The sequence below is a fragment of the Scardinius erythrophthalmus genome, assembly GCF_964197995.2.
Source record: "Scardinius erythrophthalmus genome assembly, chromosome: 6".
NCBI classification, from domain to species: Eukaryota; Metazoa; Chordata; class Actinopteri; order Cypriniformes; family Leuciscidae; genus Scardinius; species Scardinius erythrophthalmus.
This window is the reverse complement of record NC_138226.1, coordinates 18,282,451-18,300,743: the sequence shown is the minus strand read 5'-3', so window position 1 is coordinate 18,300,743 and position 18,293 is coordinate 18,282,451. Positions and strand designations below refer to the sequence as shown.

At 36.1% G+C, this 18,293-nt stretch overlaps 3 protein-coding genes across 3 annotated transcripts; all 3 read left to right on the top strand.

The window, feature by feature from the left end:
* Positions 1-1,259: 1,259 nt before the first annotated feature.
* Positions 1,260-9,550, top strand: gtpbp8 (GTP binding protein 8). The gene is made up of 6 exons (XM_081367846.1): positions 1,260-2,215; positions 2,769-2,867; positions 2,953-3,083; positions 3,634-3,733; positions 4,379-4,497; positions 7,852-9,550. Exons 1-6 carry the CDS (start codon positions 1,892-1,894, stop codon positions 7,937-7,939), a joined length of 861 nt encoding a protein of 286 aa, XP_081223972.1. The 5' UTR covers positions 1,260-1,891; the 3' UTR covers positions 7,940-9,550.
* A 774-nt stretch (positions 9,551-10,324) lies between these two features.
* slc10a2 (solute carrier family 10 member 2) lies at positions 10,325-12,417 on the top strand (the record flags this gene model as incomplete). The annotated part of the gene is made up of 6 exons (XM_081367540.1): positions 10,325-10,704; positions 11,246-11,364; positions 11,450-11,538; positions 11,623-11,798; positions 11,959-12,116; positions 12,245-12,417. The coding sequence occupies 6 exons, from the start codon at positions 10,325-10,327 to the stop codon at positions 12,415-12,417; spliced, it is 1,095 nt and encodes a 364-aa protein (XP_081223666.1).
* Positions 12,418-14,035: 1,618 nt separating this feature from the next.
* On the top strand, positions 14,036-17,050 carry LOC308692266 (uncharacterized protein). Its single transcript, XM_081368107.1, has one exon. The coding sequence runs from the start codon at positions 14,244-14,246 to the stop codon at positions 16,854-16,856; it is 2,613 nt and encodes an 870-aa protein (XP_081224233.1). The 5' UTR covers positions 14,036-14,243; the 3' UTR covers positions 16,857-17,050.
* The last annotated feature ends 1,243 nt before the right edge of the window (positions 17,051-18,293 follow it).

Genomic DNA, 18,293 nt, shown 5'->3' with positions numbered 1-18,293 from the left:
AGGCAAAACAGTTTCGAACATTTTAGTGCTTGTCTGCGTAATCGGCGCTGCTAACACTCACACACACACACACACACACACACACACACACACACACACACACACACACACACACACACGCGCGCGCGCACACACACGCACACACGCGCACACACACAGGAGCTCTTAAAGCTGCGCCCTCTGTGCCGGGAGCAGCAGCTCATTACTGACCCTCAAAAAGGGACAAATTTAACATGCTGTAAAAAATTATCCGTGGGATATTTTGAGCTAAAACTTCACATACATTCACATTATACCACCCCTTTAAATAAATCATAAAAAAATCTAATCAATTTTAAAACAATAAAAATATTATATTTGAAATGCAAACTCAGAATATTACACAAACCATTAATTATTTTAAATGACACAAATATACTTTATTTATTTAATCTCTCTTTATTAACCAATGTCTTTGCCTTTGACGATGATCGAATTCAGCCACATGAATAAGCAAAAATGACTTTAGATAAACATTACATTTGTGTTTAATTTTGTTGTTTTTATCGCTGAAGTAAGAGTGTTTAACTTTCTTCTCCTGCATCCTATTCTTCTGCAATCCGGAATATTCTCATTTGTTTGAGCTGCGCCCTCTATTGTACAAGTGTGAATTTGCATTTCCTTCAGCTTGAGGAAATAACTTGACACAATTATAGTTACTTTTTAGGGAGTAACGTAATATTGTAACACATTACTTTTAAAAGTAACTTTCCCCAACAATGGTTCTAGATAGGTAGCCTACATTTCTTTTTTCTTTTTATTTTCATGATGATATCATACAAATACATTTCTAATAACTTATAAATAAAATTCTTACAATATATTTAAGCTGTGTTTTCTCTTTATTTTACTTAATATTTATTTTCTGTAGGGTTTGCAATTTTTACAACACAGTAACACAATTGTTGTCTAAATACATATTTTTTTTCTAGCAATATTAATTAAATAAACATCGAAATTAAATGGGAAAAAATATGCTCAAATTAAGCTGTAGTAGCGGGGGCTAGCTGAGACCAAACGAAGATTTGTTTATTTGTGCCCTGGAGTGATTTAAAAGACAAGGAACAATATATATATATATATATATATATATATATATATATATATATATATATATTTCATGCACGCGTTCACTTTTCACCTATTTACAGTAAATGCTTTTCACCATAGACTGTAAAAAGCTTTTCACAAGCAGTCTTTCTGTACAGGGTGGAACCTTTGTTCATTTGTTTGTTTCTTCCGGATTGGTTCTGATGTAGCACGCGCAAGTACACAAGTACGACACATTTATCATCAATTAATTGTTTTTCACTCTGTACATAGCAGTTGACATAGACATATTCTTGAATTAATATAATAGCATTTCGAAATGTGCTTTTGAATGAGTTTTGGATTAATTTTTTCGGGAAGCAGTGAAAGATTTATTATAAATAGGCTATGTTACAGCCTAATGAATTTAAGAGATGTTATCGGGTTTGCAGTAAGATGTGAGTTTCACTGCTGTGTATAATTAGAAGTTCTTGAAACTTTTCAAAAGGCAGCACGTGCATGGCATATGTCTATTTGTAAAAATGATTTAAATGCGGATAATATTTGTGAATTTGTGAATATCACATATACAGTGAATGACTGTATATGTAAACACGTGGATGGATATGGACCATAATATACAATTTAGTAAATCTTAGTGGAAAGATTTAAACTTCAGAAAACATCAAGCAAGCCTTCTTCAACTCAAAGTACCAATGAATGTATATGACACACATTATAATACATGAAGCAGATGGCAGTGCATCCTAAAACTGACATCATCAAGCAATAATTGTCACACTGAGTGAAGTGATCTAACACAATGCTGAGGATAAAGGCACAGCCTCTACTGCAGACACACAGATCATGTTGGCCTTTAGTCCTTCAGAGAGGTCATCGGCAGGCCTCCATTAAACACGTGTGTCTGCTTTCTGAGAGGAGGCGTCAGGGTCTTCTGTACCCCTTCAGCGGTCTGGTGGAGCACCTGTCCTCACAGGACAATCAGGCAGAATTCAACATCTTCCATCCCAGCTTGGAGGAGCTCCATCAGGCAGAGACACTGTTCACTCCCTCCTCTAAACATGTTATCGACTACTCAACCTCTGCGGTCCGGATGGACCATGTACCTATTCTTAAACAGCCAGAGGTGAGAGAAATGTTTCATTAATTGTCATCACTTGATTAAATGACAAAGTACTTGAATTTAAAAAAAGGGGTTAGTTAAGTGCCAGAAAAAAAGTGATTGTTTGTTTGCAGATGACACTTTTACATAATTACTTTAATTTTAATAATCCAATGCAATGAAATTCAGACCTTTTTTTTTAGAAGTGGCTATATAATATAATATAATAACAGAACTATAATATACTTATTTTATATACAAAACCACAATTTATTTTGTGATTCCAAAAGTTTCAAGAACTCTGTTCTTCAATAAAAACAATAATTATAGAAGGTAAAAAAAAAAAAAATATATATATATATATATATATATATGATTTCTGTTTCATCTGCATTGAATGTTTTTCTTCCATTTTAATTAAGTTAGATTGTTGTAGTATATTAATATTATATTTGTAATAAAAATCGTAATCATTTTAAGTAATCCTGCAGCCCCTTGCAAGTTCAGTACCCTCTGTTTGCACTTGACATTTCAAACTGTGCATCATGTTTGCTCTGTGTGCTTGTGTGTATTACAGGTGTGTTTTATGGGCAGGAGTAATGTGGGGAAGTCATCTCTCATCCGTGCCTTGTTCTCTCTTGCACCAGAGGTAGATGTGCGAGTCTCTAAAACTCCGGTGAGTGTATATGTTATGAATGTTCTCCACCGTTCACTCCTTTGTGCTTCGAAGTTGCTTCTTCTCAATCTTTATTTTGACACAGGGTCACACCAAGAAGCTTAATTTCTTCACTGTGGGAAAGGCGTTTACTCTTGTAGACATGCCTGGGTATGGACACATGGCCCCTCGGGACTTTGTAGAGATGGTTGAACCATACCTTCAAGAGCGTCAAAAGTAGGTTGATGTTGTTTTAAGGATACTCCTTCTTGTGTGCTTGTGTTGAGTTTAAAAAGTAGTAGATGATCAAATTCATGTCAGTTATGACATATATATATATATATATATATATATACATAAATACTGTAGATTTTATTTATCAATTAACTTCTATTAACTAAATCAAATCAATATTTGGTGTGACCACCCTTTGCTTTTAAAACAGCTTTTATCCTAGGTACACCTGCACATAGTTTTTCAGGTAGCTTTTCAGGCAGGTTTCTTCAAGCGTCTTGGAGACGTTACCGCAGTTCTTCTGGATTTAGTCTGTCTCAGTTTTTTTCTGTTTCTTCATGTAATCCCAGACGGACTCGATGATGGTGAGGTCAGATCTCCTTGTGGAGAATACCAGCTGTTGTCAGACTCCTTGTGCATACAAAAATCTCACTGGATTATTACAATTAGTGGCAAAAGGAACACAATACAGCAAAATATATAAATAACTGGCTTAAAACAATATATGGAAGTCTTGGTTATCCTTTATTTTATTTCCTGTGTCTCTATCTAGTCTGGTGAGGACGTTCTTGCTGGTGGATGGAGGTGCAGGTCTGCAGAAGGCAGATTTAGTTGCTGTGGAGATGTGTGAGGAGTTCAATTTGCCTTTTGTGGTGAGTGTTTATCGCTCATGCTTTTACCATGACAGTGCAGCAGGGGTCGTTAGAGTACTATACACTTTTAGCAACATCTCAGCCTAGATCAGTGGTTCTCCTCCACCAGGGCCTCCGCAAACTTCCAAGGGGCCATCAAGATGGTTTAAAATAAACTAAAATGACCACATCTTTTTTTTTTTTTCTTAAAGAACCCAGGTTACCACTGTGTAGAAAACCCTGCATATATGAGGTAGCCTAATTTTTAAAGTGTGATTTCTAGACCTGGAAAAGTCAATTTAATTTGCAATTTAATAAAACTTTATAACTCAATTGGAATTTTTACACATTTTATGACTGAATTTTCTATTATATTCTATTAATGATCTACATTGATCAACTTATCCTAAGGCTTTGTTCAGATGGGCAGCAGAGTTTCCCCTTTTTTTTCGTAGTAAATAACAGCAAAAATGCTTTAAATAATTTTAATACACGAGCTCGATCCAAACAACATAAGTGATTTGATATCCATGCTGAGTGTCAGTCCTTAAGATTGGGTTAAAAATACTGATAAGAATTGATTATAGTGTGAACAAGTACAAAATACTTCTTCAGCTCAAAGGTTTATAAGGTTCTAACCAGTTTTCTCTCTGTGTCATGTTTTAGCTGGTTGTAACAAAAATAGACAGAACTCGACAGGGCGCTTTGTTGGGTCTTCTTCTACAGCTTCGGGACTTTATCAAAAATCAAACCAGCACATGTTTCCCACAACCATTTCTTGTGAGGTGAGATATATAGACACACATCATAATAATGCCAATCATTTTGCATCCAGAATGGTTTACACACATACAGGGTTCAACAATGAGACATTTTTTTGTTTGAATTACATAGATATAATTTAAATCCATAAATTCATAAACACTTGTTGGAAGACTATCACAAGTCAGTTTTGACAAAACATTGTTTATGTTCTCCAGCAAGATAACAATATATATGTCAAATCAGCAGATGTTGCGACAACAATGTAGAAAATATCACAGAAAACCAAACCCTGGACTGAAAGAGAAATTGACTAGACTGAAAGGTCTCATATACTGACCAAAGTCCATCCTTATTGTTGAGCCCTGAAAGAATATATATACAGTGGGCTCCACAAATATTAGCACCTTTTTCATTTTTAATTAAACTCAAATAGTTGAAAAAAATGATTATCATAATTATTTTTCTCCAAAATACAGTATATGTATTCCACAATTATTGGCACCCCTTCATTTAATACTTAATGTAACTTCCTTTTGCCAAAATAACAGCTCTGAGACCATTCCTCCATACAGAACCTCTCCAGATCCTTCAGATTCAGAGGTCCATGCTTGTGGATTCTTCTTCATCGCATGCCAAAGATATATATGAATGTAGGAATTTAGCCTGTGTGTCACTTCATATTTAGAGCCCAGTGAAACAGGATGTCATGAATTATCTCTTAAGTGTTCCTGATAAGTACACTTGCCATGTAAATTGGAATGTACTTTAGTTAGATATTTACTCATTAAAATGAGTAGGGGTGGCAATAATTTTGGCACACATATTTTGGTGAAAAACATATTTCATTTATTACACATTTATATTTTGTATAAATTAAATAAATTCATTTTTGTGAATATTTTGAATAAAAGACTAAGAGAAGAAATGGCAAAAACTAATTTTCACAGTCAGTTTTGCTAATTTTTACCAAGGGTGCCAATATTTGTGGAGCCCACTGTGTGTGTGTGTGTGTGTGTGTGTGTGTGTGTGTGTGTGTGTGTGTGTGTGGTGTGTGTGTGTGTGTGTGTGTGTGTGTGTGTGTGTGTGTGTGTGTGTAAGTACTGTGCAAAAGTCTTAGACACGTTTGTATTTTTGTGAAAATACTAACGTGCCTAAGACTTTTGCACAGTGCTGTCATGTGCGAAAGAAAGTACACCCTCTTTAAATTTTTGGTTTTACGTATCAGGACATAATAAAAAATCATCTGGTCCTTAGCAGGTCTAAAATTTAGGTAAATACAACCTCAGATGAACAACAATACATGACATATTACACTGTGTCATTACTTATTTAACAAAAATAAAGCCAAACTGGAGAAGCCATGTGTGAAAAACTAAGTACACCCCATGATTTAATAGTTTGTAGAACCACCTTTACCAGCAATAACTTATCCGTCTCTCACATCATTGTGGAGGAATTTTTCGCCACTCTTCTTTACAACGTTGCTTCAGTTCATTGAGGTTTGCGGGCATTTGTTTATGCACAGCTTTCTAAATGTTGGGTTGAGATCTGGACTTTGACTCGGCCATTGTAACACCTTGATTGTCGGAAAGATGGCTTCACATTTGACTCTAGAATACTTTGGTATACAGAGGAGTTCATTGTCGACTCAATGACTAGAAGGTCATGTGGCTCAAAACAAGCTCAAATCATCAGCCTTCCACCAGCGTACTTGACAGTTGGGAAGAGGTGTTTGTGCTGATATGCTGTGTTTAGTTTTCGCCAAACATGACACTGTGCATTATGACCAAACATCTCCTCTTTGGTCTCGTCTGACCAAATGACATTGTTCCAGAAGTCTTGAGGTTTGTTCAGATGGAACTTTGCAAACCTAGGCAGTGCTGCCATGTTCTTTTTAGAGAGAAGAGACTTTCTCCTGGCAAGCCTTTCAAACATGCCATACATGCCACCCAGTCTTTTTTCTAATTGTACTGTCATAAACTTTAACATTTAACATGTTAACTGAGGCCTGTAGAGTCTGAGCTGTAGTTCCTGGGTTTTTTGCAGTTTCTATGAGCCTATGGGGTGCGTGAAATTGCCGGGACGTCCACTCTTGGGAAGATTGGCAACCGTCTTGATTGTTTTCCACTTGTGAATAATCTTCCTCACTGTAGAATGATGGAAATGGCATTATAACCCTTCCTAGATTCCATTATAACCAATCCCTTAGATCATTGCTAATGTCTTTCCTCCTTGGCATTGTGTTAAAACACACCTGAATGCTCCAGACCAGCAAACTGTCAAAACTCCTGCTTTTATCTTTATATTCACCCTTGCTGATGATCAGTTAATCAAAGGCCTTTGATTAGCAGTGCTTGACTGCTACTTACCCTCTTAATTCCTATGGAAGCAGTAAGGGTGTCCTTAGCTTTTCACACATAGCTTCTCCATTTTAGCTTCTCCATTTATTTATTTTTTATAAATAAGGACATGCTGTAATATGTAATGTGTTGTTGTTAATCTGGGTTGTATTTACCTAATTTTAAGACCTGCCAAGGACCAGATGATTCTTATTATTTCCTGATATGTAAAACCATAGAATGCAAATAGGGTGCACTTTCTTTTTCACATGACTATGCACACACTACCATCAGTTTGGGGTACTTTTTTTAATTAAAACTTTTATTTAACTGGGACATATTAAATTTGTCAAAAGTGACAGACTTTACAATGCAATTTTTTTTTAAAATATTTTCAACATAAGGAATTTCACTTGAGCACCAAATCAGTAGACTGATTTCTGAAGTATAATATGACACTGAAGACTGTAGTAATGGCTGTTGAGATTTCAACTTTGACAGCAAAGGAATAAATTATATTATAGAAAAAAATTCAAGTGTGATATTTCACTGTATTATTTATACTTCTTTCAAAATCTTTCCAACCTCAAACTTTTGAATGGTAGTATATGTGTGTGAGTGTGCGATAATCTGCATTTATCACCCACGTTAAGGTAATTTCCTAATCTATCAGCAAGAGTCATCTTGCTGATGCTTGTTTGAGCAGTGATGAGTTTATAATGCACACTCATTCTTTTTCTTTTATGTCAGGGTGCATTTGTCAGAGGTTCCCTTGATCGCCAGCAACTAGATAAATCTTGTTATACAAATAAATCAGTGCCTCTGACCTGTAGTTTTATAAGAGCGAGAAATATGTTAATGTGGTCAGATGGTTATCAAACCTGATGATAAGATAAGGCTAGGAGTTCTGGAAACAGTTGCATTGGCTTTGTTGTGTCAATACAGGAAGTCAGTTTTCCACAGATAAGGTGATAAGTAACATACATTATAACATAACATTCATTTCTATCCCCCCCTCCCTCCTATGACCTGCAGTTCAGTCCAGTTCTCTGGGATTTACCTGCTCAGGTGTTTCATAGCCCACGTAACAGGAAATCTACAGCTTCCAACTAAACAGTTGTGATTGTACTGCACTGCCTCACCATGTCACATATCACGGATGAATATGAGGCCTGGCTGCAATGTTATCTGGGATGGTGTGAACTGTGAATAAAACCACTTTGACAGTGATTAATGAAAAATTAAATACTTGCTGAATCTATGTATTATTTTTAAATGCAGAGGCAGAAATCACATTGTTACTGGTTTCAGGATTCATGCAGCTCCTGTATAAACTCACTGAATGATCCAGGAATCTATGGTGTAATTTTACAACATGCATATTTGAGTGGACTCATTCCTGTCTGTTGCTGTATATTCAACTAGAATATGTGTTCTTCCTAATAAAATGACAGTAAATGTTGCATTGAATCTGTTAAACTTTAAATTCTGCTCTTGCTTTCTGAGCTTAAACCAAAACTTATCAACATGATATGATGAAAAGCTCAAGTTTCAGATAAGTTGTTCTTCTAAAACTGTGGGCTTTTTGTAGAATGAATGAATTACTGAACCTAAATCCCAGCAAATGGTTTAAACCCAGTGAATGGATGACAATTGGACTTCTTACTCATGAAATTGATCTTCCAGGTTTATTGTAATCATTATGTGTTTTGGTCCTTGTTGCACACTTTTTGGACATTACTTAGACTACGTCTACATCAATCTGGATTGATTTGAAAACTGAGTTTTCATTTCAAAAAGCTCTCCGTGCACACTAGCGTTTTCAAGTGTTTTCCAAAAGTTTCTCATCCACACTGAAACGTCGGAAAACGCATGCGTAAACCCTCATAAAAGCTCACTGAGATGACAGAACAAGACAAGTTATCACGCATTTCTTCTGGCAGGGTTATTTTATTTCGCTAAATATGTCACCATTCACTGATTAGCACTTGCTGCAGGACAGCAAATACGAGTGAATTTTCTGTCATCTTTGCAGGACTGTGATATGAAGAGTGTGCAATGTAACATATTTTAGCAACTGTGTGATAGTGAATAGCACATAACAGGCACAATACGGCACATGAATATCTATGTGTTCAATATGCGTCACAGGACTTAACTTGCGTCATCGTTTTTAAATACCTCCGTTTTCATAAGCTTTGTTTTTGTTGCTAAATACGCCGTCTCAGTGTGGACGGAAGGCCAAAACGGAGAGAAAAAGATGTGTTTTCAAACAAAAACGTATTATTGTGGACAAGACCTTAATTTTGGTTACTAAGTCAGGTTTTTAGATTTCATCTCAGGGTTAACACTCTTATTTGTATATTACAAAGTTATCGTCTTTGATTGGACAAGTACAGCATTTGACAAGCATACAACTTGTTGTAATTGCATAGACACTTAAATCCATTAAATCTGCCAAATATTCTAAACAATATTCAGGAATTATTTTTTCACACTACTTTTTTTTAACTTGTAGATTTAAAAATGAAAACCCTCATTGTGAAGTAAGTCATGGTGATATCAGTCTCATAGTGTAACGAATGCTTATTGTAAACAAAAGCCATGCTAACCCTGAAACAGGGCTTCATAGCCCAGAGTTAAAAGCTGCACTAAACTTTTTAAAATTATGAGTGGGAAATTATGCTTAACAATAACAATTGAAAGGGACCTTGAACAGAGAATAAAAAGCATTAAACAAGCTAATTTTTTATGTTTTTATTTTTTTACATACCCTGAGAGAACAGTATGCACCAATTCCATCTATGAACTTTGCACTGAAGTGTCCTTAGTTTAAGTGTGTGCCCAAAGGTATATGTGTGCACATTTTGTATTGAAAGGAGAGTGAGTGAGGCACCATACATTTCTTTAGTCATATCTCTAATGGGTCCTTTAAAAAATAATACTACAGGCATTTTTTCATGATCTTTGATGCACGTACACCATTGTTTGAGGTAGGCATTATGTCTTCTCTACAACAGCAGGGGCGGTGATGGTGCAGGGCTGTACCTGGAGAAAAACAATAAAATTTAAGTGCCACAATGTTATAAAATGGCAAGAGGGTGCAATTGCATTTATTGTGCCTAAACTTAACCTTGACAATGATATTATTTTTTTCATCCTCTCTCTTTTTTATGTGTTGGCATTTGGACACTGACCCCATAAAACATTTGCAGTAAGTTAATTATTTTTCAAACATTTTTTCCTCTGATTTTTATATAACCCAGGCATATATTAAAGCTCCAAGGGACAGGTAAAAGTTCACTCTTTGTTACCCGGGATGCAGGAAAGAGGGAACTGAGGCTGAAAAGGTGTTTAAGAAAATGTCTAGAAACACTCTGGAATCTTAGCTCACTTTCTCCAAGAAGCTTCATCCCCGCAACCTCTCCATTGGAATCTATACGCCATTGACCCTATAGGATTCTACTTTTAATTCTTCACCACTTCATTTTAACTAATTTTTGTCAACATGTGCACATCAGAGCCCACATGCCCTGAAAATGCCACCATCTGCTCGGGCACATCCTGCCTGGTGCCACGAGATCCGTTCAATGACATTCTCAATTTGGTGATGAGTACCACGCTTACCGTCATGCTTGCCTTGGTCATGTTTTCAATGGGCTGCACCGTCGAGGCAAGAAAGCTCTGGGTACACATCCGCAGGCCATGGGGCATTTTTATCGGTTTCCTGTGCCAGTTTGGCATCATGCCTTTCACAGCCTTTGTGCTTTCACTGATTTTCAACGTGCTTCCAGTCCAGGCTGTAGTTATCATAGTTATGGGCTGTTGCCCTGGAGGTTCCAGCTCCAATGTTTTCTGCTACTGGCTTGATGGAGACATGGACCTGAGGTGAGACTGTCAATCCGTTGACTTTTTCATTATCATTATTGTTATGTTGCTTGTAACAGTGAAGACATTAGGCCTAGTTCCCAGAAATGAGCTGTGTAAACATAGGCTCTATTTTATTTAATTTTTTGAATGCATCAGTGTCATTTGTAGGTTTGCTCTCAGTGTTCACATAAAATATATATTAGGCTAAACTATATATTTTGACATTTTAACCTTTTACTCAATTATATTTATAGATAAAATTATAGTTTCTAAAATTATTTAGAATTGCAGAATGATAGTATTTTATTCGATTTATTTTATAAACTGTTATTTTACAATAAGGATGATGATATAATAATAAGCATAGTAATAAAAGAATATTATATTATAGAACATGATTAAATATATTGTAGAAAATTCTTATTGTTCTGGATTTCCTTCACATTAGACCTAAAATGTTTAAACTGCATGAGGAACAATATATTCTAAGTTTGTGGACAGAAAGTCATTATTTATAGCACTACTGTATAACAAATACACTGATTTCTCCTGCCTATAGCATCAGCATGACAGCATGTTCTTCAATCCTGGCTCTGGGAATGATGCCTCTTTGTCTGCTCATCTACACCACAATCTGGACTTCAGGCGATGCCATCCAGATCCCTTACGACAGCATCGGTAAAACGGCCTCAAATGACTTAAGATTTTCCATTTTATGTATTTGTTTGATCTCGTATCTTAATTGGACTGATGTTCTTTCCAGGGATCACATTAGTTGCTTTACTTGTGCCTGTCGGTCTTGGGATATACACAAAACATAGATGGCCCAATGCAGCCCGAAAGATCCTCAAGGTGTGTTTTTGTTTCTGCATTTAATGTTGTAAATTCGTATACATGCCATGCTGCTTCACTTGTGTTATGTATTTGTATGTATAGGTGGGATCCGTGGCGGGAATCCTCCTAATCATCATCATTGCAGTCATCGGTGGTGTGCTGTATCAGTCCTCATGGACCATTTCTCCTTCGCTTTGGATAATCGGTACCATTTATCCATTTATCGGCTTTGGGTTGGGCTTTCTCCTGGCACGCTTTGTGGGACAACCTTGGCACAGGTAAAAATCTGGACATTTTGTTTTCCCATAAAGAATTAGCTGGTTTGTTCGGAGCAGTTAGCACACATGTTCTGAGGCATCAATAAAAGTGGCATAATGTCTGACACAAGCACATGCGCTGTTTTCTCTGATGGTTTATTCCTCGTGAACATGATTGCAGGTGCCGCACCATCGCATTGGAAACCGGCATGCAGAACGCCCAGCTGGCAAGTACTATTACCCAGCTGTCCTTCACCCCTGCAGAGCTTGAGGTCATGTTCGCTTTCCCCTTAATCTACAGTATCTTCCAACTGGTTGTGGCTGGGGTTGCAGTGGGAAGTAAGATGAAACTCTTGTTCACTTTGCATTTAAGCATTACCAATATGAGAGGGGACTGTGGGGATAAGCATGTTATGATTTTGAAGAGTTGATAATTCCATATCATAAACCTCTGTATGTATTTTCAGTCCATTACTCAGTGAAGCGCTGTAGGCAGAAGATATCGGCGGACGAGGATGGGGAAGGCACACATAGCACCGTTGAGGATCAGAATAAGCAGAATTACGCCTTGGAGAATGGTGGCTTTCACTGTGATGAGAATGGCAACTCTGAGGATAAGGACAAAGGTACAAAGTTGTGAGCTAAACATCTTTCTGCTAGCCTGACTGGTCAACGCTGATCTTCTGGAGACAAGAACTGTAAACAAGCTATTCAAGCTCAATCAGAGAGTGAAGAGTTGAAGTCGACCCCAGTCAACACAACTGGATGCACTTTCCTACATTATATATATATATATATATATTTGAGCAGACATATATATATTTGGATAGACTCATAATTTGAAGTTTTATATATATATATAAACCTTCAAAGATGTTTTTATAATGAGTCTATCCACAGGTCTGTGTATTTGGGTTTGTCTTTGGTCAGTAACTTTCAGTTAATACATTGTAGAAATTCACTGACTTGTCTCAAATGCCTTAAAAAATGCAAGTAACTCCACCGGTGTAAAAACAAAAAGATAAATGTTTAATAGTTTAAGATAACATACAGTACATATATCCAGTACGTTGAATGTAAGCTAATTTTTTGTAATGTTACTTTGTATACACATAATTGTAATAGATCTTTAAGAAATGGTTTGCTTTTGAGAATATTTATGTATGATACAGACTTTTTACCATGTTCGAGCAATGGGACTTTTCCACTTATATGGTAACCAAAGCAATGGGACTTTTCCTTCTTTTTTTCTTTTTTTTTTAAAAAGCATTTCATTGCTTTAATTGACTTTCAACATTTAAACATTTACTGCTTAACATATATCAAATGTTTTAGATGTTTCGTTTCAAACAATATGTTTTACTTTTTAATATGTTTGTGATATTTATATGCAGAAGAAAACAATAAATTAATATTTAAATGTGTTGTCAGATTTTGATCCTAGCAGACTTCAAGTTTTTATTATTCTGTAAAATTGTACAATTAATTGCACTTAATCATAGCTTGATTATATTGGGTGTGTATTAAACCCCTGCATGAGGGTCTTTGTTGTAAAATAGCCCTTAGTTGTTGTGAATTGCTCTGAAAATATTGCATCTGTCACAATGCACTTTCTCGGAAATAGCAGGAAATTTGATTAAATTAGCTGAATAAAAATCAGTTTAGACTGAAGTCTTTCAGAAATATAAACAAACTTAATGGGATAGTTCACCCAAAATGAAAATTCTGTTATCATTTTCTCCTTCACTTTGTTCCAAACCCGTATGACATTCTGGTCACACTTTATTTCGATGGTCCACTTTAGACATTCTAACTATAAGTAACTTTGCAACTACATGCCAACTAACTCTCATTAGAGTGTTAGGATAGAGTTAGCAGAAAAAATTGACATGGTTGAAAAGTTACAAATAGTCAGTCAGACGAATGTCTGTTGGGACCATCAGCAGATTTTAAGCAGACGGTCTACTATAATGAGAGTTAGTTTATGAGAATAAAAAAGTCCTACAGATTTGGAAGGACATGAGGGTAAGTGATGACTGAATTTTTATTTTTTGGTGAACTGTCCCTTTAAGCCCTCATACAAGTGTTAAAACCACAGAGAAATAAGGCAACTGACTAATTCGGCCACAGAAAAGGGAAGTTGATATCTTGTTCAAATGTTCTGACATGGTTAATTAACTCCAGTGAAAAAGAGAGACAACGCCTAGAAGAGAAGAATCATAAGCTATAAAGATCATTGAGGAATTGAAGATGGAGCTTCTGTTCTCATTTCTAATACTACTTCTGAAGACGCCTTGTGTTTCTTCTTGGCCTGCTGACAAATGTCTATTCTACAGTGATGTGGAAGAGTTTCCTATTGCCACAACCTGTGCTGGGAAAACAAACACAGCCGACTGCCAACGTGTTGCTGACGTTAAAGAAGACCTGCTTGGACTTCCATCAAACTTACGGAACCTATGTGTTCAAATGGATCAAGACTATTACGGTGCCTTGGCTCCAGACTCGTTCGCACGTTTTGTTTCACTGGATTACCTTGAAATTTCTGGATGTTTTTCAGAGATACCTCCGGAAGCCTTTAACGGTTTGACAAATGTAACTTCATTAAGTTTATTAAGTTTAAATCACTTAGAAGGCTGTTGTGAGGTAGCTCTTGATTTCAGTCACCTTCCCTCACTTAACAGTTTGCATCTTTCAAAGTATGCATTATCATTATTGGCACCAAATGTTTTTGAAACAATTCCTCACTTGCAAAAATTATACATATACGAAGTGTGTTTGAAGGGTATATCTGAGGTTCTGTGTCGACTGGCAAATGTAAAATCACTGAAGCTGTTTCATCTAATTCTAAATCAATCATTAAACAGACTTCAGTACCCAAACTGCTCAGTTTTCAACACCTCTGACATATCTACTGTGTTAAATATTGAAGAGGTACGATTGTATCTGGGAACATTAGATTATATAGATGAGAGAGCTTTGGAAGTTTTGGGAAATCTGTTTGAATTTAGCTTCATTGCAAAAGCAGATTTCCTTAGAGATCTTTCTTTAATAGGAGTACATAAAATCAATACTTTGGGTGTCACAGTGGATGTACTTCACTTTGAAGACTTCTGTACAGCAGCAAAGTTATATTCGATTGAGTCTTTACAAATTCATTATGAGAGTATTAACTCGCTACCTCCTACTAATATCACAGATGGCTGTGAAGATGTTAAGAACATTACGATCAGAAATAATCTATTTACTGAGACTGTAAACCACTTAGATGTATATCAGTTCTTTCGGATTTTCAGGAACCTCACTTCTGTTAAAATAATTAAGTTTCTGCTTAAACCAAATGATTTTCATTCTCTTTGTGCTACATTTCCACAGATGGTCAAACAGATTTCCCTTATGTTTCTAATACAAAATAAGATAGATGAGATAGTTTCCAAACAATTTACGTGTTTTTCAGATCTTGGAACTCTAGATTTATCCATGAATAACATTAATTACATAAAAGATTGTGCTTTCATTGGATTGAGCAATTTAAAAGAGCTAAATCTCTCTAGAAACAAGTTGTCTTACATTTATCAACACACATTCAGTGGTTTATATAGACTAATGTTCTTAGATCTCCAAGGAAATTCTATAATTCATATCGAACCTAAATCATTTGGACATCATCTTATTAACCTTTGCACACTTCTGCTGGGAGATCTGAACTTCCCGCCAGGCATCAAGCTGAATTTATCTGATATATTTGGGATAATTCCATATAATTTGAGTAATATTTTAATTAGTTCAGGCCTGAGACCAATGGAACTTGTGATCGGGAGTAATGCTACACTGGATCAGGCCCTAAACTTACACATCAAAGGTCAATATGTGAATGTTGAGGACTGCAGCAGTTTACTCTTGACATCTGTAGTCACACTTCAGATAGATGCAGCATATGTGAGCTGTGGAAATGAATTCATTGGGAAATATGTCCAATCGGTCGTCAGTCTGGAATTTAAATCAACGTTCTCAGACAATATTGGAGATTTGGCTGTAATCAATCAGCTTGTTCATTTAAAAACCTTAAAACTGGAAAACATTGAATTTACTAAGCAGCCAAACGTGGCCGTGATGTTTCACAATCTGACGAAACTCCGGACGCTGATACTGACGAACTGCAGATTCTTCTTTCTGGATGGAAGTCTGACTAAAGATTTAAAGGCACTGACAGGTCTAGTGCTCATTCCAAAAGATAACGTCAATATTCTTCAAAACTTTGTGGAACATCTCACTAGTTTGAAATACCTCTATGTTCTGGGCTTGGGTCTGTACTGCAGTTGTGATAATGCGTGGCTGGTCTCATGGGTGAACAACAGGAAGGTGCAGGTTGCCATGTCCAAACCCACCATGAAAGAGCTGCAGTGTTTGACTGACAATGGAATTGACCAACTCAACTTTATTGGTTATGCTAAGGAGACCTGCTCATTTGAAATTGAATTTATGTTCTTTGCCTCCACCTCTGCCTTTTTGTGTATTTTTATTATTGTGGTACTGTCATATAAGTTTGCAGGCCATTACATTGCGCCTTTCTATCACATTGCCAGTGGATGGTTCCGAGAGGCTTTGCATGTGAATGGTAAACATCAGTACCGCTACGATGTTTTCGTGTCTTACAGTGGTAAGGATGAACACTGGGTCATGGACGAACTTCTTCCGAACTTAGAGCGGCGCGGCCCTCCGTTTTTGCGTCTCTGTCTTCACAGTCGGGACTTTCAGTTGGGAGGAGACATTGTGGAAAACATCACGGACAGCATCTACGCAAGTCGCCAGACTCTTTGTCTCGTCAGTCGCAACTACCTCGGTAGCAACTGGTGTTCTTTGGAGATGCAGCTGGCCACCTGCAGGCTCCAGGTAGAACACAGGGACATTCTGATCCTGGTCTTCCTAGAAATGATTCCGTCTCGCTTGCTATCCTCCCATCACAGATTGGCCCGGCTGGTAAAAACTAGAACCTATCTAGACTGGCCACAGGAACCGGAGATGCATGAGGCATTCTGGGATAGGTTATGGTGTAAACTCAGCTTTAATAAAGCCAACTAAAAAAAAAGGTTGCTAAAAAAGGTTGCAAAGTTATTCCACTGAAACTTCAATCAATAGGATGACTCATGGACAAATTTATCTTTAAGAAAAAAACTTCACATGGCAAGTGGATGAGAATTTTTTTTATTTAAAATACAGTTATATGTAATGTAATTTTGTATTTACTTTTTTATATGCTTAATAAACCTTGTGTAACATCAAACATGATTTCATTTTTTTTAAATAGCACACTTTAAACATACAGTACATAAACTGATGTTTGGAGTAATTACTGAAATATCATTTTCTGATTAAAAACCTCAGACTATTTCTGAATGTGCTGATCAGATGTGTTGCACTTAGGAGATATTTCGAGCCATGCGTTTGTACACATTAGTTTCAGTTCATGTATTACAGTTTTTGATCATCGCTTTGGCTCAATTTTCAAATTAGACTTTTTTTTCTCTCAAAACAATACATTTTCTGAACAATTAGTTTCTTGTTCACATCAGATTTGAATTTCTTATTGATTTAAGCAAATTGCATGCGTTTTGGTACATGTTCAAAAGATCAAGTGCAATTGTCTACAATTTGCACAATAACTAAATGCAGACATTTTATATTCCATAAATATTTATGACATGGAATGTTTGTAATGTTTGCTAAATTGGCAAATGGCCTGCCATTGTAATGAAATACCGGTAGGAATCACAATCTTATCAGTCAACCAACTAAGTTTGGACATTTGGAAAGTTTGAACAGCAGCAGCTACATCAGTGCTGTATAAATACATTCGTATTGTACAGTTCATTTATTTTCAAGAAATGTGTTATACATGTAAACAAAAATTTATTGGCATTGAAAGAGCAATATGAATATAATAATTAAGATGATAGTATGTATTGGGTGTGTTAAGAGAGGTTTGTTAAATTGAACAAGCAACTGAGAATTTTCAGTTTACATGCAACACATTTCTGCAAAAATAAATGTACTGTAGCCTAAATGCAAATGTTCATTTTCTTTTTGTGGTCAACCATGTTTACTTTACCCAGTCAATTTTTACCTACTCTCTGAATCTGTATTTACACAGACAGAACTGACATTTTTACTTTATAGAAAGCAAAGTCAACAAAACTTAGAGGTGCAGAAGGCCACACAGCAACTTTTTGACATTGCACCAAGCAAAAATTAATCTTAATCATAAAAAAAAAGAGTAAAGATCAAGAGCTTAACTAGGTATACGCATGTTCATTCAAATAGCTTTTCCCCCACGCATAAACGGATGTGACATTTTTGTGGGCATCCTCAGCAATGCTGACCAAGTCTATTACCATTTAAATATAGGAAAATTGTATTTAGTAAAAAAAAAAAAAAAAAAAAAATACCGTTCATATGTATTTCCTTAGGAATTTCCTATGGATTAAAGCTCCATGTATCCAATCATTAGATTATAAATAA

What these genes read in the sequence shown, in the direction of transcription:
- gtpbp8 (XM_081367846.1), top strand. Translation starts at nt 1,892, where the DNA reads ATGCTGAGGATAAAGGCACAGCCTCTACTGCAGACACACAGATCATGT. An exon ending in TGCGAGTCTCTAAAACTCCG is followed by an intron (nt 2,868 to 2,952) that starts GTGAGTGTATAT and finishes ATTTTGACACAG; the next exon opens with GGTCACACCAAGAAGCTTAA. An exon ending in AGTTCAATTTGCCTTTTGTG is followed by an intron (nt 3,734 to 4,378) that starts GTGAGTGTTTAT and finishes GTCATGTTTTAG; the next exon opens with CTGGTTGTAACAAAAATAGA.
- LOC308692266 (XM_081368107.1), top strand. Translation starts at nt 14,244, where the DNA reads ATGGATCAAGACTATTACGGTGCCTTGGCTCCAGACTCGTTCGCACGT.